Here is a 27,001-nt window from a genome sequence, read left to right as displayed (position 1 = left end):
TTAAAGTAACGTACAAAAAAAAAAAAAAAAATTTTTAAAATAATTCGGTGGGTGCATTTTCGTTTGTTCTCCTAAATTTTGTTTAATTATCCAATAGCTGTTTCACTACTTCTTATTTCCTTTGTCGTAAGTCACGTTAACGCATCTTAGATCGCATTAGTTACTTTCTTAATTTAGTTAATTGTTATTTTCACTAATTAATATATTTTGACCATAATTTATAGTATAAACATTTACATTTTAGACCACACGAACTGACTTGTTGCAACAGTTTGATATGATCGTCTATCTGTTTATTTTTATGGTTGTCCAAGCAGATCTTTTGTCATGTGAACAAACATCGACAGCAAAATCCCACATGATCTCTCTGTAAACATGTTATCTGTGACCGTTGAGTAGAAATCAGCCATAGAATTGATTACACGCAAAAAGACAGTTCACTTTTGACATGCCTTTATTAAGCAGAAATGAATTTATAAAAAATAGATATGTATATGTGTATTATCATTAGGCCATTCGATATCATACAGACATGAAAATGCAATGACAGGGACAGTTTCATTTAATTTCCCCTCTAACAATGTTGCTTTGCTAACAAGAAAATATTCAAACAAAAATTGCAGCCCGTTTATAACAACAGCCTGACGCTAAATTTATTTGCCCCAAAGAACAAGAAAAAAAAATCTACTGCAAATATTGCAGAAATCCTCTGTGGTATTTCCACAGCTTCAGATCCCACTGTTTCTTAATGGTGTGAAAGATTCAGTTGTGTGTTTTCTCCTGAGTGAGTCCTTGAAGCTGCTCATGAAGGATGAACAGGTGAATTATTTTTCTCTGGTTTCTCTGTGTTCTTATGACTCTGAGAGTCCATGAACGGCGCTCAGACCCTCGTGCTGCTGTTTGCTCAGAGGACTCTTTCTTTCTACAGCTGGAGCCAAAAGAGAGGAGTGTTTATAGCAAACAAGATGTAAACGAGCCATTCAGCTGTTTGTAAAGTCTATACTTCCTTTACAATGTCAGTGTGACCTACACTGTATTTTTGGGGTACATTTAAGCCACACACTGGCAGCAGTGGTACAATGGAAGGCCACAAATGTCATAAAAGTTCATTAAAATTGGCCTAAAATATGACGTCAGAGTAACACATGGAAAAATGCAAAAAACACGCATAACATAAAATGCAATATAAAACACTCCATTGCACAAAATAACATTTTTAATCAAATATAAACAAATATGATGGTTTATGCGGGGAATTTGTTTTACTGTCAGCGAGCTATAAAAATGTATAATTTTACCGAAAACATATACATATTGATTTCTTAGACTTACTCTGTAAATTATATATTTTTTAAAAAATATTTTACAGCCAAGTATATTTACAAAGTAATTTTACTGCAGCGTTTTTATATTCGTTTTCAGTCAAAATGTCTAATTTGTGAATGTTTATCCCAAGATACTAACATTTATTCTACTTCGTTTTATTTTTGTTTTAATTTCGTGTAGAGGTTTTCATAATGGAGTGTTCAGTCTTACCTTCTCGGAGCGGGTTTTTGTGCAGGTTCGGGCTCTGTATCATGGTTCCGGTGTTCGGATGGGTGAGACCCGCGCCCTGAGACTGCCAGTGCCCGTAGTTACCTGCGTGTCCACCGTAAACTCCGTACTGATTAGTGGCGGAGTAGGCGCACGCAGGAACGTATCCCGATAAATTTGATGAACCCTAAAAATGTAAAAAATAATCTTGATTTTTATATTTGCACCAAAAAGAACGACAAAGAATAATTCATAAAAACAGAATATTATATTAAGATAAAATTAAATGCAATCAAACCAGTGATCATTTTAAAGAACAACGCAGTATTACTCGATGACAATCAAAAGATCAAATTTGACTAAACAACAGAAAAAAATGAAAATTAAAAACATTTGCACAGATCTCTTGCACTTAGATATAAAGATTATTTATTGCCATTTATGTTTGCATGCCAAAAATTTAAAACATGGAACGTTTATTTTCGTACATTTTAAAAATTCGTTCGAATTTGTTACGACCTCATAGTACGATTTCGTACGAAAAAAGGGGCGGCTTCTTCAAATTCATTATTCTAAGCGTAAAAGCGAGTTCTGAAATCGATTCTTTGGGGTGGTCGTACAAAAATTTAAATTAGCATGGAACGTTTATTTTTTTAAGAAACGCGTCTTTATATTGTGAAAAAAAGGTTAAAAAATTATTATTCTAAATTAAGAAAGATTTCTTTGGGGATCCTGCATATTCTAAAATAAATAAACCAATAAATCAAAGCATGCCCACGTAAATTGTGCATATTCTAAAATAAATAAACCAATAAATTAAAAGTTCACCTGGGTGTACTTAATGTCACTTTCTATTGGAGATTTGTCGATCCCGTTGACTCCGTGAACGGAAGGAAATGAAGATCTGTTGAGGCCCGTCCAGTCCTCCATTTTCGGCTGATAACTCTCTGTTCCGGCAATAGCTGTAAAAAATATATAATTAAAATAAAGCTGCTGCACGTTAACAACAACAACAAATATAGCCTAGTAATAAAAGATTATGATTTCAAGATGCACTCTAATCTTGGAGTAAAACCACAAGGAACTGAACTTCAAATGGACTCAGTCTGGAAATAGGTGTGCTTCCTATGCAAACAACATTGATTATATTTAGAAATAAAAACACTATAAATGCATGATCAGACTCTTGTGAGAGTGATTTTTTTTTTTAGTTTATTAAATTAAATTAGATTTTCACAGTGATGCCTGATGCCATGAGAAAACCTTTTATTTTTATTCTCTGCAATCATGCTTTAAACACTGATCTGAAGAACCTACAAAATAACATCAATATCTTTTTAATCTCCAAACAGCAGAACACATCGAGAGTGCAGAAGCAATGCAACACTAATAATCCAGACAGACCTAGATTTCCCAAACACCGCATGCATCTTCTCAATTTCAATGCAAACACGCTGTCACACGATATTTCGCCAATATTGGAACTTTTGTATTGGGTGACAAACTGGTAAGACATTAAAATTATAGTAGCTGATAAATGAATAACATTCCCATTAATCGGTAAAATCGCACAACACCAGCATCAAGTGGCTACACAAGGATCTCGAAGGCCTGTACAGAAGGTGGATTACCTGCGGGGTCCATAAAAGCCCGTATTCCTAATATGTTGCTGACGGTGTGAACGGAGGGCCAGGCCCGGGACAGGCTGACAGACACACCCGGGGGACTGCACAGCTTGGAGCCAGTCGGAGACATGGCGTTCGGGTAGGAGTACGGATACACGGGATTATAGGAGATCTGCGGCGGAGAGGGCTTGCTGTCGTACTGACTCGGCTGAGACAGGTTCCCAATCTTGTTTCTTAAAATGCGACTGATGGAGCTCACAGAGGGGACGTTATATTTGTCGCACACTCCGTCGGCCAGCAGTCTGTCGCGTATTTCCCAAGCGAATATTCCAGGATCGCCCTGTTTGTAATCCCTTATGCTCTTCACCACGTTTGGCGTCGTGACCCGGGGTTTACTCCCACCGATAGCACCGGGTAAAATGGAGCCGGTCTCGTTGTATCTGGCTAGAATTTTGCTCACACAGCCATGAGAGACCCGGAGCTGTCGACTTATATCACACGGCCTGATCCCGAGCTGCGCCAGTTCGACGATCCGGATCCGGATCGAGTTGGGAAGAGGCCGACCGTTCACAAACACCCCGCCGAGCTGATTCACCTCCCCGTACGTCTGATCTACAAAACCAAACACTGTATATTCAACATATCCTATTTCTAATACAGTTTAGTTATAGCCTACCATCATTTTTAGTAGCTAGACTTTTTTTTTCTTGCACTATTGTGGCTGTAAATGAAATCTACACTCAAGATAATAATAATATGAAGAAGAACACCAAAAATAAATGCTCCACAATATAAGCTAACAAATAATCTTTTAATTAGCCTATCTATATTATTATGAACAAATTTACTTAGTGGTTGCTTTGAAATTAAAGCAGTTTTCTGGCGGTTCTTCTTTTAAAAATACAAATTGGGAAATGTGGAACAAAAATAGTGACAAATGCAGACAAAAAAAATAAAAAAAAAAAAAAACCCTGTAGACCTTAAAAACATCACGATTTATTTTCAAGAGTGAAAGCGCATGGTTGTAAAGTACTCAATTTTAATTAGTGTATGTTTGAGCTAAAGATGCCTAAAAAGTTCAGCTAGCCTATATGATTTGTGCCATTTTTGCTCTATAAGCATCCAGACATACAATATTTAGGCCTACACAAACTACACAAAAATAATTTGAACGGTGTAGAAGCATCGTGCTCTTTTAAAAAGAAAACAAAAGGGTGTTTTCGCAACGATATATCAGAAGCATTTTTGTTGTTGTTGTTGTTCCTCAAATAACTTTTTTTTTCAGTGAACAGTTCTTAAAAGAACCATTTTATTTAGTTTTTTTTCTGTGAAAGTCATCTAAAGAACCTATAAAGGAGCTTTTGCGGAGCGTAACAATTCCATGGATGTTAAAGATTCTTTATGGAACCATCCAAAAGAACCTTTCATTTTAAGTGTGCATTCTTATGATTCGCTATTATTATTATTATTATTATTCATTTTAATTGTTATAAACTAGCTATAGACTAGCTATAACAGATCAGGAGGAACTTACCCATTTGCATCGTGATATTTTGCTCCAGTGGTTGTGCTCCTGTGCTGCTGTTAGTCCTGTGCAGCATTGGAGAGGTCTCTCCGTGTCTCTCGTTAAGGACTGCCCTCTTCTTCTTTTTTTGCGGCTGAAGTTACACTAATCTTTGATCCACTTGAGAAACTTCTGCCGTCCAGCAGACTGGCTCGTGCGCTCAATTTGACGTGTCACAAGCATCAATCACACACGTGACTCCGCCCCCATCCTCCTGATCTCCCCCTTCAAGGATATGCAACTTCAAAATGTACTTCTCCTGCCATTTTAGGAGTGTCTTCATGCAAAATCTTAAATGAAAATATGGTATTTTAATAGCCTATATTCAAATTTGGAAATGAAAGTCGGAATTTATCTCTGTAAAGCATGCATTTCGGTAGTCTTTTATCTCTTACTGTCTACACTTTAGTAGCCTAATGCCTAATGTAATAATATGAATGCAGGAACGCTTTGGAACTACATTATCCTGACGATCTCAGTGTGAAACTCCAGTATAATATAGTAAAAGTATTATATTATAGGCTATTATATAAAACAATCGAAAATATTTACAGAAAATACAATAATCATAATGAAAATTCTATTCTATTTAAATACAATTTTAAATTAACAATTCTATTTAAAATTTTGCATTTAAATAGAATACATTCTATTATATATTTAATTAAAATATAACTATATAAAACATAATTAGGCTATACCAAATTGTTAAAAGTTTTGTAGACCCATAATATTAGATTTTTTTTAGCTGCTTAAGCATCTTAAAAGTGAAAGAGAAAAAGTAAACAGTGTTTCTAAAATTACAACCTGCAGTTACAAGGTCTTTCCGCCTTTCCCACTGCTTTTAACTTAATTACGAAAGTTACAGCTCTGAAAAACAATTAGCTAAACAATAAAATTGAATGGCAGGTTACAGATATTGCTATTAATGTAAGGACAGTGAAAAGAAACAAAGATCATATAAATGTTATTTGCAATAAAATGTGATTATGCTACATTAATTATCACAAACGCAGTGGGAATTTAGTCTCAATTTAACGAAAGCAACTCGAGGATAAAAGGTATGGCAGCACCGCCATCTAATGGTACTTTTAGGAATCACAAGCAGCAAGTGAAATGCATCTTCTACAAAACACCATATACTTTATAGCACGTAGTTTTATTGGCTGTATTTGTTGCCTTTCACACAATATAATAAACTAATTTGCAGCCTTCTGTAATTTATATTTTATTGATTAAAAAATTAAAAGTTGAATCGGTACAGGGACAAAGGTCCACATGTACAAGACAATGTATAAAGGCTAAGATAAACATCAAGGTCAACGGGATTGATTTATTTAGATTGATTGATTGATTGATTGATTGATTGAGGAGGAAACACAACGAATTAAAGAATTTTGAAAAAAGTTTGTAGGTGATGCATGCTAATAAAAACTTAATGATTTGTTGTCATGATTTGAAGTATTTCTCTTTGTCAATTTTTATTACTACTATATTATTACTATTTTCATTTCCTTTTTTTAACCTAGAAATTTAGAGTAGCCTATTTTATCTTTGAATGTCAGTTACACTATTTGTTTTCTTTATAATAATTTTTTTTTACACTATACTGTTTTTCCATTTGCAGTTTTTTAATTGTATGCAGATGCTTTAGGAATATGAATGTAAAAGGATTGTCATGCCAATAAAGAACATTAAAAATGTTGATATTTTGTTGTTGTCTTACTAAACAAACAATAAAAAGTTTTTAGTTTTAATAAATGCTTGATCAAACACACGCTCCTCCTTCAGTACTGCCATTCACTGACAAACAACACAAATTTCCTCTTAATATCAGAGGTACCAAAGTAAAGGTTTTTAGAGGCTTCAAGTGACTTGAACCATCTGCCTCCTAATTCAAGCACCTATGTAATTTAACCCATCAGTGGGTTGTATATACCAGACTGCACCGAAAGAGGGAGATAATGAGAAAGAAAAGCTTGCATTCCATAAAAGTGTCAAAACAGAAAATACCTGCCAAATTAGACAGGTAACTGTAAGCTACTAACAAATCCTAAATGTGAACAATTTGTGGGAAACCTTAACAAAACATGCACATATTCTTATTCATATTCCTATCACTTAAAAGACAATAACTAAAAATTACATTTCAAAACATCAAGAGGACTAGAATTACACAATGGGTTAGGAAAATTACAGTCTCATGTACTTGCATGCAAACAGATAATTGTTACCGATCATCAATGCATTGTTAAATCCAAGTTATAGCTATATCAAGTTATAATAGTGTCTTGATGCTACTGAGCAGACTAGGACAGTAAGATAACTATCTAGACAAATTTATTAGAGTATTACCAAGAGCAAAAACCTTATCAAAATATAAAAAACTGAGGTCAAAAATCTTCAAAAAGCAAAGTATCAAAAAGCAAAGTATCAAAAAGCTTTTAACATATACATTATTAACATAACATATTTACATTACATTATTAACATAACATATAAATTACAGATACAATCTAAAACGTTTTTACATGTACAGTCTGATGCCATAGAAGAATAGTTTATGTTCTAAAATTTCTAGTTTTTTGTTTTTAAACCTTCTGTGTAACCAACAGAACAACAGTGACCTCTCAAACCTTATAAAGCAATGCTGCAGAAATGTTGCTATCATCATATTCCGTCACTAGATGGCGCTCTTACCCAAAACAACGCTACATGAAGCACGCGCGCACACAACTCTTGTTTTTTAACCCTTATGTTGTGTTCCAGTCATTTTGACCCGGAGAGGATTTTCTTTTTCCATTAAATGCTGGTTAATGTCATTGCATTGGACTACAACTCTACTGTCTTTACACCGAGGGTATTGTTCCCATTTTGGGGGGATTTTCTTCCCTTCATTTTACATTTATGGTGTTCACGTGCCTGCAAAACTGCTTATATATTTCCTGCTATGCTGTATTAGGCCTACTACCAAATCTTAGATTCAGTCTTTTTGTCAGCTTGTTTTCTTTCAATTAGCATAGGCTGTGTTTTTCATTTTGGATCTGATTGATAGTAGGCTAGGCCTCGTTGATCTTGAGCAGGTCCAGTTAATAGACCTTTGGGCATTGAAAGAAAAGTTTATAAATATATTGCATACAGATATTTCAGCTGTTTGACGCTCGTGCAATTCAGAACACACATCTTTCTTCAATTTACAACTTTCTTTAAAACCTCCTTGAGATTTGTTTAATGTTTTCTTGAGAGCTTGATCGGTGTACATTATGCACTGAAACCTCAGTCTCACTGTAGCCTGTTATTCATTACAGCAATAAGGACGTCTTTTTTGACGGCAGGAAATTATATCTAAAGTAGCCTACTGGAGAAAACTCCTAAATATTTCGCTATGAATGTCTAATTTGGTTTTTATAAGGCAGTCAAAGCTCCAAACATGAATGAAGGAATCGTTCACTGAGGCCAGTGGAATTCCATGACAACAAGAAGCGCGCTCACTTTTATTTGACCAGTTTGGGTGTATTGTGCGAGGGCGTCAATCAACCATTATTTCTGCGCCCCAAATAAAGGCAAAACCTGATCTAGCACAAAAACTTCCAGAGGGAGCCTTTCATTGGTCTATTGTCCAGAGCTTAGTTGGTTTGTAGATGTGTTTGCACAGTCCGACCACCCATGACGCACGCAGAGCCCACTGAACATTCACATCACAGATACTGTCAGAAAGAGAACCAGAGACACACAAATCATTTCAGATGATATAAATAACACTCAATAAATAATTAAGGCGTTCCGGTCGCCTAAAGGCACACAATAAAGTTATCTGACCAAAATGTTAACCATAAACTCGTGTAGACTTATTTACTCAAATTATTCTTTTGCATAGAAATGTCTTTACAAACAGTTTTTATGCACCTAAAAATACGCAAAGTACTAATGAAAGAAAAATACGAAAACAAACAAATAAATAAAAGTTCCAAATCGCCAAAAACGATTTAAAAAAAAGAAATTTGATAAAACAAAAATAAGAAAATGAATTGCAAATAAAATAGTGGGTGAATTCAGGTAAATTGAGACACTTTTTGCCATTGAGATGACTCGCAAAAATGTCCCAATTAATCTGAATTTACCCTAAAATACTCCCTACGTAACTTCTAAAATAAAATAAAATAATAATAATAGTTTGTCCATAAAAAAAAAAAAAATTAATCGTAATGCATTTCGGTCTAAAAATAAATAAATAAATAAAATGCATTGGGTTGTGATCATTCTAAAACAAGTATGCAGTGAAGTAGACTCGATTTAGCGCGCAGTGCTTCAACCATCAATTTCAAACATCTGAATGCATCATTAACGAAAAGCTTTTAAGCACCACACTAACAATGACCTACAGCATATAGCACGAATTCTGAAGGAGGTCAGTAACAGGATTCTGCTCTTGTCGTCAAATATGGGTCGGTTTGCTTGATGAATTTAGCACTTGACTTAAGCTCTAAGCAAAATATTGACCCAAAAGGTTTGGGTAATTTGCGCACTTGCCATTTTAAAGAACCCCATTTCATCGCGGACAGCTCATCATCCACAACATACAACGTTTCCTACCAGTTGGGGGTTGTAAATGTAAAATGCGTGCGTTTTTAAAGATAATTATAACGGAGGGTTTTCATTTGCGCCACGGACGCTTCTGATATGTAAATGAGTTCGGGTGGTTTCTCTCCCCCCTTTTTCGTGTTTAAGTCTTGTCACCTCATCCCACTCATGCATTTCTGATTTTCCGCTGATAGAAGCTCAACTCACTGTTTCACACACGCAGAAAGTGCTCGAGCACTTGACTCCAGAGATCCGCCCTCGATCGTCAAGGCCTTTTTGGACGCTTTTCTGCCGGTCCGAAACTCATCTGAGACCTTAAATGAACCAGACTAATGGATTGGTTCGGTCAAGCACTGTAGCATCCGAGGAGCATCTGTGATCCGTGTGTGTGTGTGCCGTCCAATCCATCTTCATATATAACTTACCACGACGCTTTTGGAGAAATTTCACTCTCACGGTATATTGGTTTGGAAAATGTCCCTACAGAATTCCAAGTCAGGATTCTCTGTCCGCGATATTTTAGACCTCCCGGACACGAACGATGAGGGATCGGTGACTGAAGACACTGAGGATGAGGCGGATGAAGGGCTTTCTGGAACTCAGCAGCGTGCGTCCTCCGGAGATGCGCTTTGGCTCGGATCTCCATGTGGCCACAAATATCCATGTACGTTTATGCGTTTCAATTGTTTAAATAAACACTCAAAGTTGGTGTTTTGCTATTTTTATATCTTAAAAACTTTTTGAAACATTCGAACCAAATAAAACAACAAAAAGTGCAAAAAAAATCTTCGGAATACAAAAAAAATGCATCCATGCATTTTTATGATGATGGTTTTACGCATTTACGCAATTACTCTTAAAAATAAAGGTTAGCGATGATTCTAAAACTTAAACAACTACATAAACGTTCTTTATAGTGGGAAAATGTTCTTTAGATTATTGAAATATTCTTCACACTCACTCTCAGAAATAAAGCTACAAAAGCTGTCACTGGGGCAGTACCTCCACAAAAGGTACACTTTTGTTCCTATTAGGCTCTAATATGTACACTTTAAGTACTAATATGTACCTTTAAGGTACCAAAATGGACCCTTTAGGAACAAGTGACAGCTTTTGTATCTTTATTTCTGAGAGTGTATGAAAAGATATGGTTAAGTTTTTTTGTTTTTCCAATGCATCGCTAAAAACTCAATTTTGGATGCTTAGCCTATTTTTAAGTGTATGATGGTCTATTATAAATATTGGTAATTTATTTCTGATGAATGTATTTACATTAATAATGATATTAAATGATTTTCAGCAGTGCCATCAGCATCTCCAGAGGATTTAACTCCAGAACTGTCCACGGATGAGTCTGTTGATCGGGACAGAGAGAGTTCAGAGGACACGGGGAAGAAGCGCAAAAGGAGGATCCTGTTTTCAAAGACTCAGACGTTTGAACTGGAGAGACGCTTCAGGCAACAGAGATACTTATCCGCGCCTGAGAGAGAACATCTAGCTAAGATCTTACATTTGACTCCAACGCAAGTGAAGATTTGGTTCCAGAACCATCGGTACAAAGTGAAACGAGCCCGGGCTGAGAAAGGAATGGACCCGTATCTGCTGTCTCCGCGCCGGGTTTCTATTCCCGTTCTGGTGAGGGACGGAAGAGTGTGTCATGTTCTCAGTCCTCCGGACATCACTGCTACTGTTCCAGCAGCGGCACCATATACTGCCTTTAATATGAAGCAGTTCCCTCAAATTCAACACAGTCACAACATCTGCTCCAGGATCATGACACATCTGACATCTGTCAGTCACCTGGGCCACATGCAGCCTTGGTCCTGATCAAGAGGTTCACGGAAAGCTTTTACGCAGCAGAACTTTAAAAATAAGAATTTGTTTTCGTCACTTTTCATCAATCCATTAAATTTCTACAATGTCGAAATATCTTTTTAAATTAGTTTTTAATGTTCTCATGTTTTTAATCTGTTGATTTACTTTATTTTCGATGAAACTGAAACACTGGGACTTCTGCATCTTGTTTAAATGCTGTTTGTAGATATATTTATGGATTTTTACAGTGTACTGATGAGTATAATTTTTTTAGCGGTCAGTTTTCGTTAAATTTAGAACGATTACAAGTATGTGACTGACAGTTTGATAACGTTTATTGTTAAAAAATAAGTGGAAATAGCATCTGTTGTTTTCTATTTTATTTGTATACTGAATTTATTCTGACTAAACTTTAATAAACATTTTTCTCCTAAACAGCACAAAGCGAACTTGTTGATTTTTGTTTTGTGCTGCAAGAATGGTTGAAAGTATTTTCTCTGGAAAAAAAATAACACACACACACACGCACACACACACACACACACATATATATACACACAGACATATATGCAGAAGTATAAACATCCTCCTCGCCATTGTTTTGCGCTTTAATGTGCTTTTTAAATTTGTTTGCGAGAAAGAGAATTTATGAACTTTTGAAAGTATTTCTGAACTTTATAATTTCAGTGAAAAATACTAAAAAAATTTAAATGCGTTTGTGTAGCTTATCTTCCCGTCGCCTTAAAAAAAACTTTTCATAAAGATTGTCGTGGAGCTGGAGCTGCTTCTCATGTTTCTGGACGTTTTGTGTTTACAGAGCACAGAAACACACGCATTTAAACACAAACACACACATATATGGGACATAAGGCGTCTAAATTCATAGGCCTACTAAACAAATAATGGGATGGAGTAGAAAATATAGATTTTTTTTTTTTTTAATAGCCTATATATCAAATGCTACAGAAAAAAAAAAAAAAAAAACGTGGATGGGTCAGTTTTGCCACATTCGGTTGAATGTTTGCTGAAAAGGGAAATCAGGTAATATGGTTAAAAGAAAACCTAATAAACTGAGGTCACTTAAAGTCACTATAGCCATAATCTACGAACTGCCAAACTGGTAAATATGCCCGTTACGAGACGCACGCGCACTGCATTCTCTCCAATGACCACTTAGTGGCAGCATTGCATTTTATAATGACTTAAACGAGTAACACTGTTTTGCAGTTTTTTGTGGCTCTGGCCTAGACATTGAAGTGAGAAAGCACTAGAAAAAATACAGGATCTGCTTGTAATTCAGTTTCTCCATGAACAATTGCTCCCCAAACCAGACCTAATTAGTTTTTGTTCAGCTCAGGCTAACAGAAATTTAAACCGCAATTAGGCCTACTTCTCACATAAACTTTCATCAAACTTTTTTTCATCAAACCTTCAAAAAACGATCCAATTACAACCCAGCATATATTAAAAGATGAATCCACTAAGAAGTCCACATGCATGTTTATGTAAGCTGTAGAAGGGATAGTGGACTCAACTTTCTTACTGTTGGTAAAAGAGACACTTCGGCTTATTCACGATCAAAGTTACCCTTCTGGACTAAATTACGAAATGGACAGGTCTATTTTAAATAAAGATAATCGATTTGATGACATTTTATACATCTTTAACTGAACAGCATAATGCTACTTGAAGGAACAAGTAATATAAAGTTGAATTCAAAGATGACTTCCGCAACGTTTCTATGGTAAAATGTTATTAGATAATTATTTTTTAATTTACACCTTCAAGTAGGCTACTCAGATGTTAAAGTTTGCATGATATCCCATAAAACTGACCTTTGTCTCAGTTGTTCTCTTCATGAAAACCATATTCTTGATCATTTTCACCTCGCCCTCACAAACAATTGTCAGTTGGATTCCTCATTTAGTTGTGATTTTATTTTAAAGAGCTCAGTGTTTTACAATTAGGCCTATGGGAGAGGATATGACGTCTAGGTGACGTTCGCAAAATTATACAGCTGCTTTGAAAGTACTTGGAATGCTGAACATTCTAAACGTTCTATTTTCTGTGGCCTGGAGGTGGCGTCATTCCAGAAGAGTAGACCATCAGTTTTGTGTTTTTGAGTTCATTGTGATCCAAACGGAGAACACGTGCAAATATACGCTTTGAAACGTTAAATAACTTTTAATCACTTTACCACATTCCAAATATCCGTTCAGGTGTGTAGAAGACTCTCTTCCATCTTAAAATCGGTCTTTTTAGTTGCTGTTTAAGGGGTACAAGGTTCTTTATAGGCATTAATGGTTCCATGAAGAAGCTTTAACATCCATGGAACCTTTCCATTGCACAAAAGGTTTTTGATTATTGAATTATTCTTCACACTAAGAAAAAAATGGTTCTTTTAAGAACTGTTCACTAAAATTTTCTTTGGGGAACCAAAAATGTTTTTTCTATTGTATACGTAAACCCCCTTTTGGAAGCTTTATTTTGATGTTCTGTTCATCTGCTGAACATCCTCTCATTCAGACCCTGGCATTAAACTCAGATCTCGCATGAGATGTTTTTGGCTGCTGACTCTTTCTGAGTCATGTGTTTTGAAGTGATGGCAGTGGGAGAGATGTGGTGATCTTGCTGATCCAGAACTTTCTTTTTGTGGTTATGTTTGCTGAACCTGAACATCTCCAGGTAAAGCCAGATGTCATTTGGTTGTGCGTGGACGTACCTGAGTGCTCTAAGCATTCTCGAGGGCTCTTCTGTAGACAAACATCTTCACAAAACATCTGCTTGCTTCAGCAAATATCAAGGAAGAAGCAAATGTCACTTCGTCCTGACATCCTTCGTTGTAGTGGAGTGTTGACACAGATGCATTTAAAACATCCATTTACAACAAAAAACCAACATGAATATATGACCTTTGATGTAATTAATAATCAATAGAGAGTGAAATAAATGTTTGCTATGATCTATCTATCTATCTATCTATCTATCTATCTATCTATCTATCTATCTATCTATCTATCTATCTATCTATCTATCTATCTATCTATCTATCCATCTATCTATTCAGTGTAGCCTACTTTATTGGTATAATTCTGCCAAAAAATAAATACTGTTAGTCTAATCAATGAGGAAATACAATAACAATTTATATATATATATAAGTTTAATTATAATGACTACAGATTAAACCAAACCAAATGCAACCTGAATGGCAAACTTATATGAAAAAAAAAAAAAAAAAAACACCTCTATGCAGGGACTGGTTTGATGGGGTGATGTGGGTCAGCTGTGGGGATGCCAGGTGGTCTGAACCGAGTCTTTAAAGTGGACAGAGTGGGTCGCCTCTTCAGAAGCTGCAGGAGCTCAGCTGCCTGGCCTCCTGCTCATCTCATTTAAACCCGAGAGAGAGAAAGAGAGAGAGCCTGAGAGATTTGCTGCTTTAGGTAAGGGGGAAGAGGAAGGACAAAGAGAGGGAGAGAAGGTGGGTAGGTATGTGAGAAAGAACCCATGGAAAGCTCAGCTGAAGAGGGGGAGGAAATTAGAGGTCAGATGTGAATTCAACAGAGAACATGGCCTAAAAACCCTACATTTTGTTTCGGATATATTTGGAAGAAATGTTTACATATTTTAATATATATCTTACAAATTAATTTAAGTGAACATCTTGTTATCTTATAAATTATATTATTATTTTGTAGAATTTCTTGTTCAAATATTTATTACATTTAAATATATATGGTTGGATAAAATTGTGTAAGATTTCCCTTGAAGCTTTTACTGCAAGTTGGTTTAGTGTCTTAGTGTCCTTATTTTATAATGTAAACTAAGAGGCGTAATTTCTTGGCAGATGGGGGGGGGGGGGGGGGGGGGGGGGGGGAATTTTACACATATGGCGATAAATTGCACAACAACATTACAGCGTAATTTACTTAGACACAGCAGAATTATTTTAATTGTAAAACATCATACTTACTACAAAGTGAGAGAAATGCAATGAAAGCGTTGGATAAAAAAAAAAACATATAATTATCACGTATCACAATTATCACATATGAATTCATCACCTCGATCACGGATTCTTTATCCATGCAATAATACATATAATTCAGTACAATTTTCTTTTATATAAAATACTAAAAAATGTCGCTATGGGGCCCTTATGGTTTAGTGTTTCGATGAGCGGTGCACCTGCTACTGTCTTCTTGCACAGTATGAGGTAAGGTTTCATGAAATCTTTATTTCTATTTTACGTGACGAAGCTTAAATTAAGAGGGACAACAATCGCAATTTTTGAAAGCTATATAATTCATCAAAAAAATCATATGATGTATTATTTGATTTAAGCATAAATATGATTTAGCCATAATCATTCTATTTTCTCTACCCTGAATAAAATACAAATACTAAGTCTTCAAATTATATACATGGACAGAAGATGTGTTTATGTAACATGGGTGTTCGTGTTTTACTTGAGAAGTAACGGTGGATATTGTGCATTTTTAATAAAAAATAACCAGCCTCATTTTTAAAGATGACATTAGCGACATCGAGATATTCCAAACCAACGTTACAGGGGAGTTGATTTGTTTGTTGACTATATTAAACAAACTTTATTTGCAAAGCTTTATATAATTTGTACATATTATAGCCTATTTAACTCTAGATATGAGTCTATTGCAGATTTTATAGTTTAAGATGTATAATAAATGTAATAAACATGCACTGTGCACATGTACGAACAAAGAATAGCTACATTTGAATTTCTGTAGCAAAACATCATCGATAAGGAGATGTATAAAATTACAGCAGTCTTTAATATTCCTTAGGCTTTTGTTTTGTAACGACACGCAGCAAACAGCCCACATTTAATATGAACGAACAACTTCTTTTGTTAACGACCATGCAGGGAAATAAAATGCAACCCTCTTTAAAAATAATAAGAACAGGCTTTAATCGAAAACTTTCAAATGGCCTCTCATATCCAAACTGCAAGGAAGTAATAAAATAGAAGTCATTTAGTGCCATATTTTGTTTCTCCATCACTTCAAGTAAATTGTAGAAAAATATGTTTGAAAGATCGTCTCCCAGTTCCGTTTTTCTTTTGATTTTTATTTGAAAGCATTTGTCATGCTCTCCATCTTATTATTTATTTTTATACGAAACCTTTTACGTAAATTACGACGAATAGTCGTTTAGAAATAACGTACCATATTTTGTCTTTTTAGAATTGAATAAGATATAGAATCGAGTCTAAGCACCGAACTATATAGGCCTTACAAGTCAAAATTAGGACAAACAAATCTGTTCGCGGAGCTCATAAAGAGATATGTAGAGGCATTAAAACAGTTCCAAAGGCTGATGATTTTATTACCATTCATTCAGATCACTGCAGGGAATTCTGCTTAACTTACACATTTTAGAAACGCTATGATAAAAGTGCAATGGCAAACTGAGTAGATGCATGTGTTTCCACACAGCCAGAGGCTTTCTGCCTAACTATTAGCATCATTTCAGTCCTTCAATAACATTAATTGCGGGAGGCAGCAGAAGAAAGGCTGTTTAAGTGCTCTGTCACTTGCGTTGGACCTTTCACCTCATCACAGGCTGGAATGCGTCCTCAAGAGCGCCACTGTGCCACATGTACACCTGGAGATTCACCGCGCACAAGCCTCTGGAGGATAAAATGAAGGGGATTAAACAAAGAAAAGTCATTTTCTGCTTTCTGATTTGGACCTCTCAGTCACAAATATTCAAAAACCGATTTATGATTTAATGACGCACAGAACATTAACCTCGGCTGTGATGTCAAAAGTCATGGTTTACATATTTGAAAATATAAAAATGAACAAAAACACAACAAACAAAAATAATAGAGTACTAATATGGGCATTAAATTCATGTGAGTTTGTATCTTCTCGTATTTTACGCAATCAGTTAAAACCGTTCTTTGTTGTTTTGGAAGGTCTGTTAAATTGCACAAATCCATTTCTCATATCAAACACACCTAAAAATGAAGTCCTTTCAGGTCTGCATGTGTTTAAAAATGTAGATAACCCGTGTGATTTATTAACCTCATTACAGGAGCTGCGCGCCATGCGTCCCTGACCTTTCCAAATGTTTCAGGACATTACATGGAAATAATGCAAGAATTTCAGGACTTATTCGCGGTGGCGTTTTAAACATGCTTTATTTTGCATTCCCCACCGTTGTGGTCGAATAAAAAAACATCACCTTTTCTAAATCTCAATTCTTGCGTGCTTAATAATGTAGATGACAAGGCCAAATAAACGTCGGGAATATTCGTTCGTTTATGTTTTTAAGGTTTAATCGTCAACGCTCAATCCTCTTCCATATGGACTAATCTGAATCACAAAAAGTGCGACGTTAAGACCTTATCAAACAAAAACAGATGATCAGATTTAAATGATCACGAAGGAATTCGAATAAACTCAATTCTGAAGCGCTGCTGGGAAGCATCCAGCAAAACATGCTTTGTTTTGTGTTTTCGTCCAGACCATTTCTTAAACCATTTATTAAACTATAAACTAGTACATATTGATTGATTACCTGTGTATTTGTGAGCTTTCATTTCGAACCTCTGACTTTGACTCCTGAGAAATCCAAGGCAATAAATGCAGGAAAGGTACGAATATTCACTTTTTAGAAACTTTTTCCATCGCTTTTTTAGTGGCACGTTGCTCTCTGCGGACTGTGGAGCTGGAAACACACGGCTGTGTTTTGTGGTTGTTGGCCATGCCCTCTGACTTCATATTCTGCAGGGTTAAGGGGTCCTCAATTTGCATACACATTTCTAGCCACAAATATGTTACCTGATCTTGTAATAAAAACATAAAAACGCGTGTATAATTGACTAAACCATTTTATGTGTTTTAAGAATTGTTTTAAAATGATTTCATACTTATGTATACATTGAAAATAAATAGTTTAGGCTTTGTTTAGCTGCGAGTTTTTTTCTCGGTTGAATAAGAATGCACTGAATTTCAGTTCATTTTAAAGGTTGGTGCCGCAATTTCAAAACAAATAAATGTCTCATCCTTCTGATTTTAGCATAAACTGTCATCACAAGTGAAATTACACAAGCTGCGCGTCCGATTCCTGAGCACTGCATGTTAAACCGAGCTCTCAAGTTCGTATAAAGAGAAATCTCCGATGTTTGGAGGAGAATTCAGATTGTGAGCGCCTCTTATCAAAATGCGAACGCTTAGATAGATTGATGTAAAAAAGCTGACGCCACTTGGAAGCTCAAAATGATACAAATTTGCGAGCGGAGCCGTTCTGATGGCATTCTTTGCGTATCTTTTGCTCCGTGAGTATTTTCTTCAATTACTAGGATGTCAATGGCTCGTTTGGCTCGTCGCTCCGCCCCCCGTGTTTGTCGTAAACCCGCGGTCTGGCGGGAATAAGGCAGAAATAAGAGCGTCCAGGTCTCGCCTCTTTCTCCAGGGCGCACATTCGCACCTCAGAGAACGCGGTTACGCACGGCGGACACTTGGAGTCTGGCGCTCGCGCACACATCCACGGGCTTGTGGCAGCTTCAGCAAACTCGCTCGCGGGCTGAACCATGTCCTTCAGCCCCAAACATTCAACGCCTTTCTCTGTGAGCGATATTTTGAGCCCGATCGAGGAGACCTTCAAGAAGTTTGCAGCGATGGAGAGCAGCGCGTGCCTGGCGTCTCCTCTGTACAGACAGACTCAGGTGTCTCAGGCGAACCTGCAGCAGCACAGCATGAGCCATAACACCTACCACATGCCGCACTCGCAGTTCTCACACAACGCCATGGGAGGATACTGCAACGGCACCATGGGAGACCTGCCGTCCTACCAGGAGAGCATGAGGAACGGCGCGACGGCCACGGCTTGGTACGGCTCGAACCCGGAGCCGAGATATCCGTCAAGTGAGTCAGAAGAACACAATCTTTCATCCTGATAAATGTCCATCAGAAATGTTATGTTATCAAGGCTTTTGCCATTTACATTTCTTTGATTCTCTCGTTTTAAAGAAATCAATTATTAGCCTGTTACTATTCGTTTACACATTCTGTCAAGCTGTCATATTATCGAGGTTTATGGAACATATTTCTTTCTCTAGAATAAATGATGCAAGTCCATTGCCTACAGAAACCTGCACATGAGATATAGCTACATATGAAATATTTTTATAAATGAACAGGCCGATAGCTAGATAAAACTAAACAAAAAAAAGTTAAATAAAGATTATTTCATTACGTTTAATGTACGTTGTTATTACGTACTTAATCGTTTGTCTTTCTGCTTCAGAATTTCACCTTTAATTCAATGTTGCTTGCGTTTTTCTTTCATTGTTTGAAAAATGTTTTGCAATTTCTAAATGAAAATTGATTCAAAGTAAATCCTATTAAATTTTTTTTTAGTATTGATAGAATTTCATTTATTTTTTTTTCTCTTTTCGGCTTTGCATTTGAAATTATTTTTGTTTAATTCTTATTTTTATTCGATTTAATTTACAATAGGCCTATGTGGACGTTTTGTACTTAGGCCTACACTTTTTCTGTAAAAAAACAAAATTTATAAACGGCTACAGGCTATACATTTAATATAGGCTAATTTGTTTATTTAAACATAATTAAATACATTTTAGTTAAATGTTTTAGTCATACATTTCAGAAACCACCTTCACTCAGAAATTGCTAGTAAACTTCACAAATAGTAACACATTGAATTAAACATGAAAATTTTGAAGAAAGACTGAAGTAGTCTATTATTTTCTCGTAGAACACACTCCAAAAATCTTTATTTACAACTAGACTTCAAGTTGTTAATTATCATCGATGTTAAAATTTATTTGCTTGTTCTCTCCAGTCTCCAGGTTTATGGGTCCCTCTGCGGGCATGAACATGGGAACATTACCGGGCATGGATGCAAATAAATCTATGGTGACTTTACACGCGGCGCCGCGGAGGAAACGGCGCGTGCTCTTCTCTCAGGCGCAGGTGTACGAGCTGGAGCGCCGCTTTAAGCAGCAGAAGTATCTGTCTGCGCCGGAGAGGGAACATTTGGCCAGCATGATTCACCTGACCCCGACCCAGGTCAAGATCTGGTTCCAGAATCACAGATATAAAATGAAACGCCAGGCGAAGGATAAAGCGTCGCAGCCGCAGCAGGACAGCGGAAGCCTGTGCGCGCAGCAGTCGCCGCGGCGCGTGGCCGTGCCGGTGCTGGTTAAGGACGGTAAACCGTGTCAGAACGGCTCCAGCACGCCGACGTCGGTCCATCAGCAGGTGCAGAGCGTGCTGGGCAGTGAGACATTAGCTTCAGCAGAGGATCTGGAGGAGATGTCGCCCAGTCCTCCTCTGATGAACAGCCTCTCTCAGACTGACGCTGCGCTCATCGAGTACACCAGCGGCATGGTGAGCTCCAACCTGCTGTACGGCAGAACGTGGTGATATTTCAGCCACACAGACGGGGACGATAACTGAATTGAAGACCTTTTTTAAAACTCATTTTTTTAAACAGCTCTCGTCTGTTGCAGCGGTCCGCGGACCCTCACGTGAATTGTATGGATGGTAACATTAAATCATTATTGACTGAGAATCTCTGAGGAGGAGTGTGTGATGAAGACTAGTCTAGCGAGATGCCATTAATCCGACATCAGTTTTGTTTGCTTTGTAAAATACAAGCTGTAGATGAAGAAATGTTTTGTGTACATATCTAACATTGGACAAATAATGCTTTCTTGAAGTCTTTTGTAAGTTTAAAAGGAAACAAAATAAATATGAGTGCTGCAAATGTGAAAGAACCACTTGAATTCGATATTAAATCATTTTTGTTTCTCAAAAGGTTTGATCGAGCAAACTGAGCAGCAATTATTATGCATTGAAGGTCTAAAAATACTAGCTTAAGAGAGAGAGAAAAACTATAGCATTATTTGTAGTAATAAATTAGACCAAGGAAATCTAAAAGGTTAGAATTAATATACGCTAAAAGTTTTTTTTTTCGTAGTTGCAAATAAAATTTCTTTCTACTTCAAAATTGCACGTTTAATTCTGTTACGTAACGTTTCTTTGTAATTAATTGTAAAATGTTCTAGCATTTCTGAGTGAAATTTAATTGTGTAAAACTTGCTAAAGCTCTTATCTGAGGCGATTTAGATAAAATTAGGACAAACACCGATATTTTGTGCGTATGTTTATTTGCTATAAATGTTGAGAGCAAAGTTAAATATATATAGCAAATGAAATGCATTTCTTTATGAAACAATAAGAACGAATTAGTTTGTTTCCCAAATTATCACATATATTAAATGTGTGTATATTCACCTTTATTTTTGCATTGGTCGATTTTACTTTGATTTAAACAAAACAAAAAAAATAAAAATCTGATAGGTCAAAAATAAAAGGAAAGCTTTTTTAAAATAGCAGATTTACTGTGTTGGTCATTTTCACACATTCCAGTCGACTCTGTATTATTATCGTTTAATCCATTGATTAATTCAAGACTCATTTTAAACAGACTCTGAAAAATTTCCACCTGCATCTATAATTGCCAAGAGAAAAACTATGAATATTCATTTAAAGATTAAAATACACTATTAAATTAAATACTGACTCAGCTCACCACAGCTATGCATTGGGAGTTTATAAATAGATCTGCATTAAAATAAATGATTAAAATCGAAATCTAATGAATTCCTAATAAAACACAAACACAAAGAAAATAGCAAAACTCAGCAGTCTTGTCTCATGTGTGTATTTCATAAGTTTTACAGGCATATTCTTAAAAATCAGTACATAAGAACATTTTGTCAGTAAAACAAAAAAAAAAAAAAAAAAAACCCTTACAAATCAACAGCCCAAAAAAAGACAATGTTTACTTGGAAAAGAAAATAAGAAGCCTTCTTTCATATAAGGCTGAGAGTTCAGTTCCAGTTGTAGCGTCGTGACGGTGGAGGTAACCCATAACCCTGTCCAAACCCCTGAAAGACAAGCAGAGCCTTCCATGAGCATGAGGTTTTATGCCTGTGTGTTTTCACTGAAATGATCAGGAGGCAGTCAGACCTGCTGATGTCCTCCTCTGCGGCTGTCCTGCTGGTTGTGAGGGGGTCTCCACCCTCCTCGTCCTCGCTCCTGGTTCTGCTGGTAAGCGGTGCTCTGGGACTGCATGGCCCGATCCCAACCGTGAGCTCCATGCTGGAATCTGTGCAGATCAGAGCAAACGCTTCAGCAAACACAATGGTCACATAGAAGAGATAAAAAGTCTTCGGGAAGCTTCAGAAAAATCACAAACTAAGTAGCTAAAAAAAAAAAAAAAAAAAAAAAAAAAAAAATTATTTCCAGAGCACATCTAGAAAAATACATATTCTTTAAAGAATTTTCCAAACTTTTTATGCCAAACATTCCATGAATTAATGACTAATTTCCAGTCATTTGTGAGTACTGGATAATGTTAAAATAAGTAAATAAATAAGAAAAAATATATCTTTTATATAAAATATATCTTCAAATTTGAGCTCTTTTTTATTCAATTTTTTTCTAGGTTTTATTTAGCAAGGATGCGTTAAATTGATCAAAACTGACAGCAAAGACATTTACAATGTTACAAAAGGTTTCCCATTTCGAATAAATGTTTTTCAAAGAATCCTGAGGGGGAAAAAAAATATCATGGTTTCCACACAAAAAAATATGAAGGAGAACAACTGTTTTCAATGTTGATAATAAAAAGAAATGTTCCTTTAGCAGCAAATCATCATATTAGAATGATTTCTGAAGGATCATGTGACACTAAAAATCCAACTTTACATCACAGGAATAAATTACATTTTATAATATATTCAAATAGAAGACAGTTATTTTAAATATAATAATATTTCACTATTTTTTGATCAAATATACGCAGCCTTGTTGAGCTGTAGAGACTTCTTTCAAAAACGTAAAAAATTCAAATCTCACCGACTTCAAACTTGTATATTTAGCTAAAAATATTTGGATGATCACATTCACCATTCCCTGATATTTTCTGGTTTTCCAAGTCCACAGAAACCCTAATCTTTCATTTGAAACCACAAAGATCTCAAATCCAGCAGTACAAATAATGAGATTTCAGCTGAAGTGGCTTTGAAATGCAAAGGCCAGCTTGTTCTTTGAATCTCACTTCACTCGTCGCCATCAAAACTAGTCTAACGTCTCCCGAATGCTACAAATAACACGGCTGTAACCTGGGCACGACCGTAAACCAGCTCACCTACCAACGTTTCCCAAAATCTACGGTTCTTTACAGAAGAGAGGCGGACTTCAGCATCCCTCATTACTGACGCAGCTCACAATCTTCCGGAGGAATCCATAATCCCTCCTCCAGGTTCCTTGTCCAAACGGTTAAAGAAACTCTGCTCTAATAACTACTGACCTAAGGTGACACAGGGCCACAATGGGCTGCTGGGCCTAAACATTTGAACCAAAAGAAGCTGATTAGTCTCTGAAGTGGTCTGGAGCCAGAATCAATGGTGGCTCTGTGCGGCCCCCAGTGGCCCCTGCGCACAAGAGACGGTGAAGCGCAACTGCATTAGCGCTGCCTCATTAAGCCCTGCAAACCTCTTTAGGAGAACATTTGTTTAGTGCTCAGAGAAAATAATTCAGTCCGGCCCCCCCAGGAAGAACATCAATAACTCGTATCCTACACAGGAAGACCACTAACAACGAGAGAGGAAAGGTAACTGCAGTCTGTTCGGTTATTTCAGGGCTGCAACAAATCATTATTTTGATAATTGATTAATCTAATGATTATTAGAACAATTAATCACTGATTATTTCACAGGTGAATTACTAAACTTCACATTTCATCCTTTAACCCATTTTGTAATAAAAGGGATGAGTCAAAAGTATAAATTATATCAATTTAAAACAAATATATCTTACTGTCTTTACAAGGCATATTAGCTTTTTATTAATCCACTGGTTCACATTTACAACTGAGTGTTTGCTGCGTAAAAACAGGTCGTTTTTCACACTGGTCTGAACAAAAACAGCAGACAGACTTATTTAAACACAAATTCACTCTCTGCCAGTAGGTGGCGCTTTGGAACGGCAGAAATCTAGCAGTTTCCCCAGTAACGGCAGTATACAAACGCTACTTTATCAGGCATTATACATTGGTAAGATGACATAAAAATTAGCATCAATACTTTTCTGAAGACAGTCGGTTCCCTTCAGAAATACATTCATATAAAAACACCTTCCGCGTTTTGACTTGCAGCTCTCATATTTATTCAATGAAATCATAGCCTTTCTCAGTATAATTCAGCCATACCGTCATTCTTGTCTTCCCGCCCCAAAATTTAAGACATCTTGAGATTCTAATTAAGACTTTTTTTGTACCATTTAAGACTTTTTATGCCCTTAAATTTGATGCAACTAAATTTAAGACTTTAAGGACCCGTGGAAATCCCATTATTCAGCCTTAGCAATTCATTAAAATATTGAGTTATACATATTCTGTTTATAGAGCTGCTTTATAGCAAGTTGTAATTCTAACTAAAGCAACAGTGATGCTGTTTTTCATGTTTAATACTGTAAAACTGCTTGCTTTAAAGCAGCTTATTCGATAAGTGTTATAAATAAACGTGACGTGAGGTGGTGGAAACATCATCGCTATGATCAGATGCTTTCTTAACTGCTGTTTTCCCACACTGGCTTGTTTGTTGTGTTTATTTTGTTATCGAGAGGAAACCGCACAGCACATATGTACATATTCATCTAAACGTCACTCTCAGCAGTGTGGGATACAGTAAAGCACTGATTGAGTATATTGAATTTATTTTACCCCTTAGCGAAGAATGGAAAAGAAATGTACCATTACTATATTAGGGCCTTTAAACATGATATTTTTTTTGTTTGTAGTTTTGTAAAACTTTCATACACCCTTCTAGTCCAACTTAATTTGTACATCTCATAAGTGGGCTGTCCTCTATTGGTTTGCATGTGGGAAAGCTGAATTACATTCCAGCGCTACAGCGCCACACTGGTCGAACCGCGTTATTGCAGGTTCTTATATGAAGTCGTAGGAGATCAAACGACTATTCAACATTTTTTTTATAGTCTGTTTCAGCCCTAGTATGCTTGTAGAGACATATAATCCAGACCAGCTGGAAATGTACTGTCACAGGTGCAGTGTATCTTTCGAGACTAAACATACGTGACCATGAATAAAGAGAAAAGATCTTACCTGGGATTCGCTGCGATGGCGTTCACTGGAGGTGTTCTGGGATCTGTCAAGATGAAAGCAGGCAATTCGTTTTTTATTAGTGGCATTTACAAAAGCAGTTCCAGAACAGAAAACTTATGTAGTGGTTCAATTCATGCACAACTATGATAGAAACATGAATGATTCCTCAAATTTTGGGAGAGGAGAGGTGCGCCATTTCACCTTTCTGAAAAGTCAAACATCTGATTCCTCCCAGATGTTTAAGCAATGCAAAATTAGGTTCAGGTCAATAAAAAAAAAAAAAAAAAAAAAATTGAAAATTGAAAATTATAGCTCCAAGAACATTAATTTTTTCAAGAAAAATATGGAAAAAAATAAATGTTCTTCCCAGATATTTACAATGAAGATGGACTCACTCGAGATAATAAGAAACCCAGAACAGGGGTCACCTAACTTGGTCCTGGAGGGCCGGTGTGCTGCAGTGTTTAGCTCCAAACCCAATTAAACACACCTGAACCAGCTAATCAAGGTATGACTATGCATACTAGGCAATTTGGAGCTAAACTCTGCAGGTGACCAGCACTCCTGGACCCAGTTTGGAGACCCCTGACCTAGAAGATCCTAGTAACTAAAACAAACAAACAAATCTTAGAAACACCCTAGCAACCACCATCAGCAAAAATAGACAAAGAAACATCTTAGAAACACCATGGCAACCACCTAGAACATCCTAGTAACCACTGGAGTACCTTAGCAACCGAATAGCAGCACTTAAAAAAAAAAAAAAAAAAAAAGAACGGCTCAGCAACTGCAGAGTAGCACTAAAACAACTTGTTAAACTATTTTCCTGTTTGACACTGTAAAGCTGCTTTAACTATCTATATTATATAAAGTGCTATGCAAATAAAGGTGACTTGACAAAAAAAAAAAAAAAAAATTCTTACAAACACCCTAGCAACCACAAGAATACTAAAAATAAAGACCATTGAAAACACATTGGCAACCACCTAGAGGCACTGAAAACACTATTATATTTTAACAGCAAGTTTTGGATAGGCAAGCACCACTCAGAATATATTTAAAAAAAAATAATAATATCTAGTTTTAATCCAAACCATTTGTTTGCTTTAATGCAGAACCTTGAATCTAAAAACTACAATGATTTTCTGAAGAGCTGCCACAACTGGTTAAACAAGATAATATTTCAAACGCTGCATGAAGCACTTCTGAGAGGGATGTTTTCTATAAAATCAAATTTGTAATCATTCTTTGACCTTAAGCAACAAAACAACAACAACTGCCGGCACACCAGACTACAGCGGGGTAAAAGATCTTAATGATAATTAAATGAGATAGAATTCATTAACCTAATTTGTATCAGCTTCCAATTTCAGGGAAAACAGTTTGAGAGATGAAGTGAATTGTGTTGTTCAGTAATATGAACAGGATTTAGTGTTGGGTGGGGGGACGTTAAAAGTGGCACATTTGCATTTCTTCCCGTGCTAAATGAAATAAGCATTCATCAGCCGGCGCTGCGGCGATCTCAAGTGCTCTAGTTCCAGCGCTGCAGGTCCTTCACAAAGACAGACTTTAAAAAAAAAAGTAGCAAGCGGCTTCTTTCCTGATCCGCCGTTGCCAAGGTGATCACCAGCTGCGGGGCTCTGAGCTGTTTGTTTTATAGGGGCAGGAG

The 27,001-nt window shown here is 36.3% G+C and overlaps 4 protein-coding genes across 7 annotated transcripts in view; 2 read left to right on the top strand and 2 right to left on the bottom strand.

Annotated features, from left to right (window-relative positions):
* Window positions 1-436: 436 nt before the first annotated feature.
* Window positions 437-13,075, bottom strand: LOC109068273 (paired box protein Pax-1-like). 2 transcript variants are annotated; one of them, XM_042778262.1, is made up of 6 exons: window positions 12,954-13,075; window positions 4,693-5,012; window positions 3,165-3,770; window positions 2,362-2,495; window positions 1,537-1,720; window positions 437-928 (listed from the first exon to the last, which is right to left on the bottom strand). In XM_042778262.1, the coding sequence occupies exons 2-6, from the start codon at window positions 4,757-4,759 to the stop codon at window positions 852-854; spliced, it is 1,068 nt and encodes a 355-aa protein (XP_042634196.1). In that variant the 5' UTR covers window positions 4,760-5,012; window positions 12,954-13,075; the 3' UTR covers window positions 437-851. The 2 variants fall into 2 exon arrangements, with proteins under 2 accessions (XP_042634196.1, XP_018940666.1); XM_019085121.2 differs by having other exon boundaries at window positions 4,693-4,947; window positions 12,954-13,039.
* On the top strand, window positions 9,265-11,552 carry LOC109068244 (homeobox protein Nkx-2.2a-like). Of its 2 annotated transcripts, none has more exons than XM_019085095.2 (2): window positions 9,265-9,967; window positions 10,607-11,552. In XM_019085095.2, the coding sequence occupies exons 1-2, from the start codon at window positions 9,778-9,780 to the stop codon at window positions 11,128-11,130; spliced, it is 714 nt and encodes a 237-aa protein (XP_018940640.1). In that variant the 5' UTR covers window positions 9,265-9,777; the 3' UTR covers window positions 11,131-11,552. The 2 variants fall into 2 exon arrangements, with proteins under 2 accessions (XP_018940640.1, XP_042634197.1); XM_042778263.1 differs by having other exon boundaries at window positions 9,313-9,967; window positions 10,604-11,552.
* Window positions 13,076-18,556: 5,481 nt separating the features above from the next.
* LOC109068246 (homeobox protein Nkx-2.4-like) lies at window positions 18,557-21,074 on the top strand. Its single transcript, XM_019085096.2, has 2 exons — window positions 18,557-19,034; window positions 19,978-21,074. The coding sequence occupies exons 1-2, from the start codon at window positions 18,701-18,703 to the stop codon at window positions 20,559-20,561; spliced, it is 918 nt and encodes a 305-aa protein (XP_018940641.2). The 5' UTR covers window positions 18,557-18,700; the 3' UTR covers window positions 20,562-21,074.
* A 774-nt stretch (window positions 21,075-21,848) lies between these two features.
* The window catches only part of LOC109068240 (5'-3' exoribonuclease 2-like), a 28,155-nt gene continuing 23,002 nt past the window's right edge, over window positions 21,849-27,001 (bottom strand). For both annotated transcript variants that reach the window (XM_042778261.1, XM_042778260.1), the window contains exons 29-31: window positions 25,333-25,375; window positions 22,173-22,311; window positions 21,849-22,090 (exon numbers count right to left, since the gene is read on the bottom strand). In XM_042778261.1, coding sequence (XP_042634195.1) covers window positions 22,034-22,090; window positions 22,173-22,311; window positions 25,333-25,375 — 239 coding nt within the window. In that variant the 3' untranslated portion in view covers window positions 21,849-22,033. The remainder of the gene's footprint in view (window positions 22,091-22,172; window positions 22,312-25,332; window positions 25,376-27,001) is intronic.

The sequence above is a fragment of the Cyprinus carpio genome, chromosome A20 (assembly GCF_018340385.1).
Source record: "Cyprinus carpio isolate SPL01 chromosome A20, ASM1834038v1, whole genome shotgun sequence".
Classification (NCBI taxonomy): domain Eukaryota; kingdom Metazoa; phylum Chordata; class Actinopteri; order Cypriniformes; family Cyprinidae; genus Cyprinus; species Cyprinus carpio.
The sequence above is the reverse complement of the archived record's forward strand: the minus strand, read 5'-3'. Positions and strand labels throughout refer to the sequence as shown.

Bases quoted from the DNA above. Each gene is read 5' to 3' on its own strand.
- LOC109068273 (XM_042778262.1), bottom strand. From the start codon at position 4,759: ATGCTGCACAGGACTAACAGCAGCACAGGAGCACAACCACTGGAGCAA. The intron at 2,496-3,164 runs GTAATCCACCTT...TATTTTTTACAG, and splicing joins GGCTTTTATGGACCCCGCAG to CTATTGCCGGAACAGAGAGT. The intron at 1,721-2,361 runs GTGAACTTTTAA...TTACATTTTTAG, and splicing joins GTGACATTAAGTACACCCAG to GGTTCATCAAATTTATCGGG.
- LOC109068244 (XM_042778263.1), top strand. From the start codon at position 9,778: ATGTCCCTACAGAATTCCAAGTCAGGATTCTCTGTCCGCGATATTTTA. The intron at 9,968-10,603 runs GTACGTTTATGC...AATGATTTTCAG, and splicing joins ATGTGGCCACAAATATCCAT to CAGTGCCATCAGCATCTCCA.
- LOC109068246 (XM_019085096.2), top strand. From the start codon at position 18,701: ATGTCCTTCAGCCCCAAACATTCAACGCCTTTCTCTGTGAGCGATATT. The intron at 19,035-19,977 runs GTGAGTCAGAAG...TGTTCTCTCCAG, and splicing joins GGAGCCGAGATATCCGTCAA to TCTCCAGGTTTATGGGTCCC.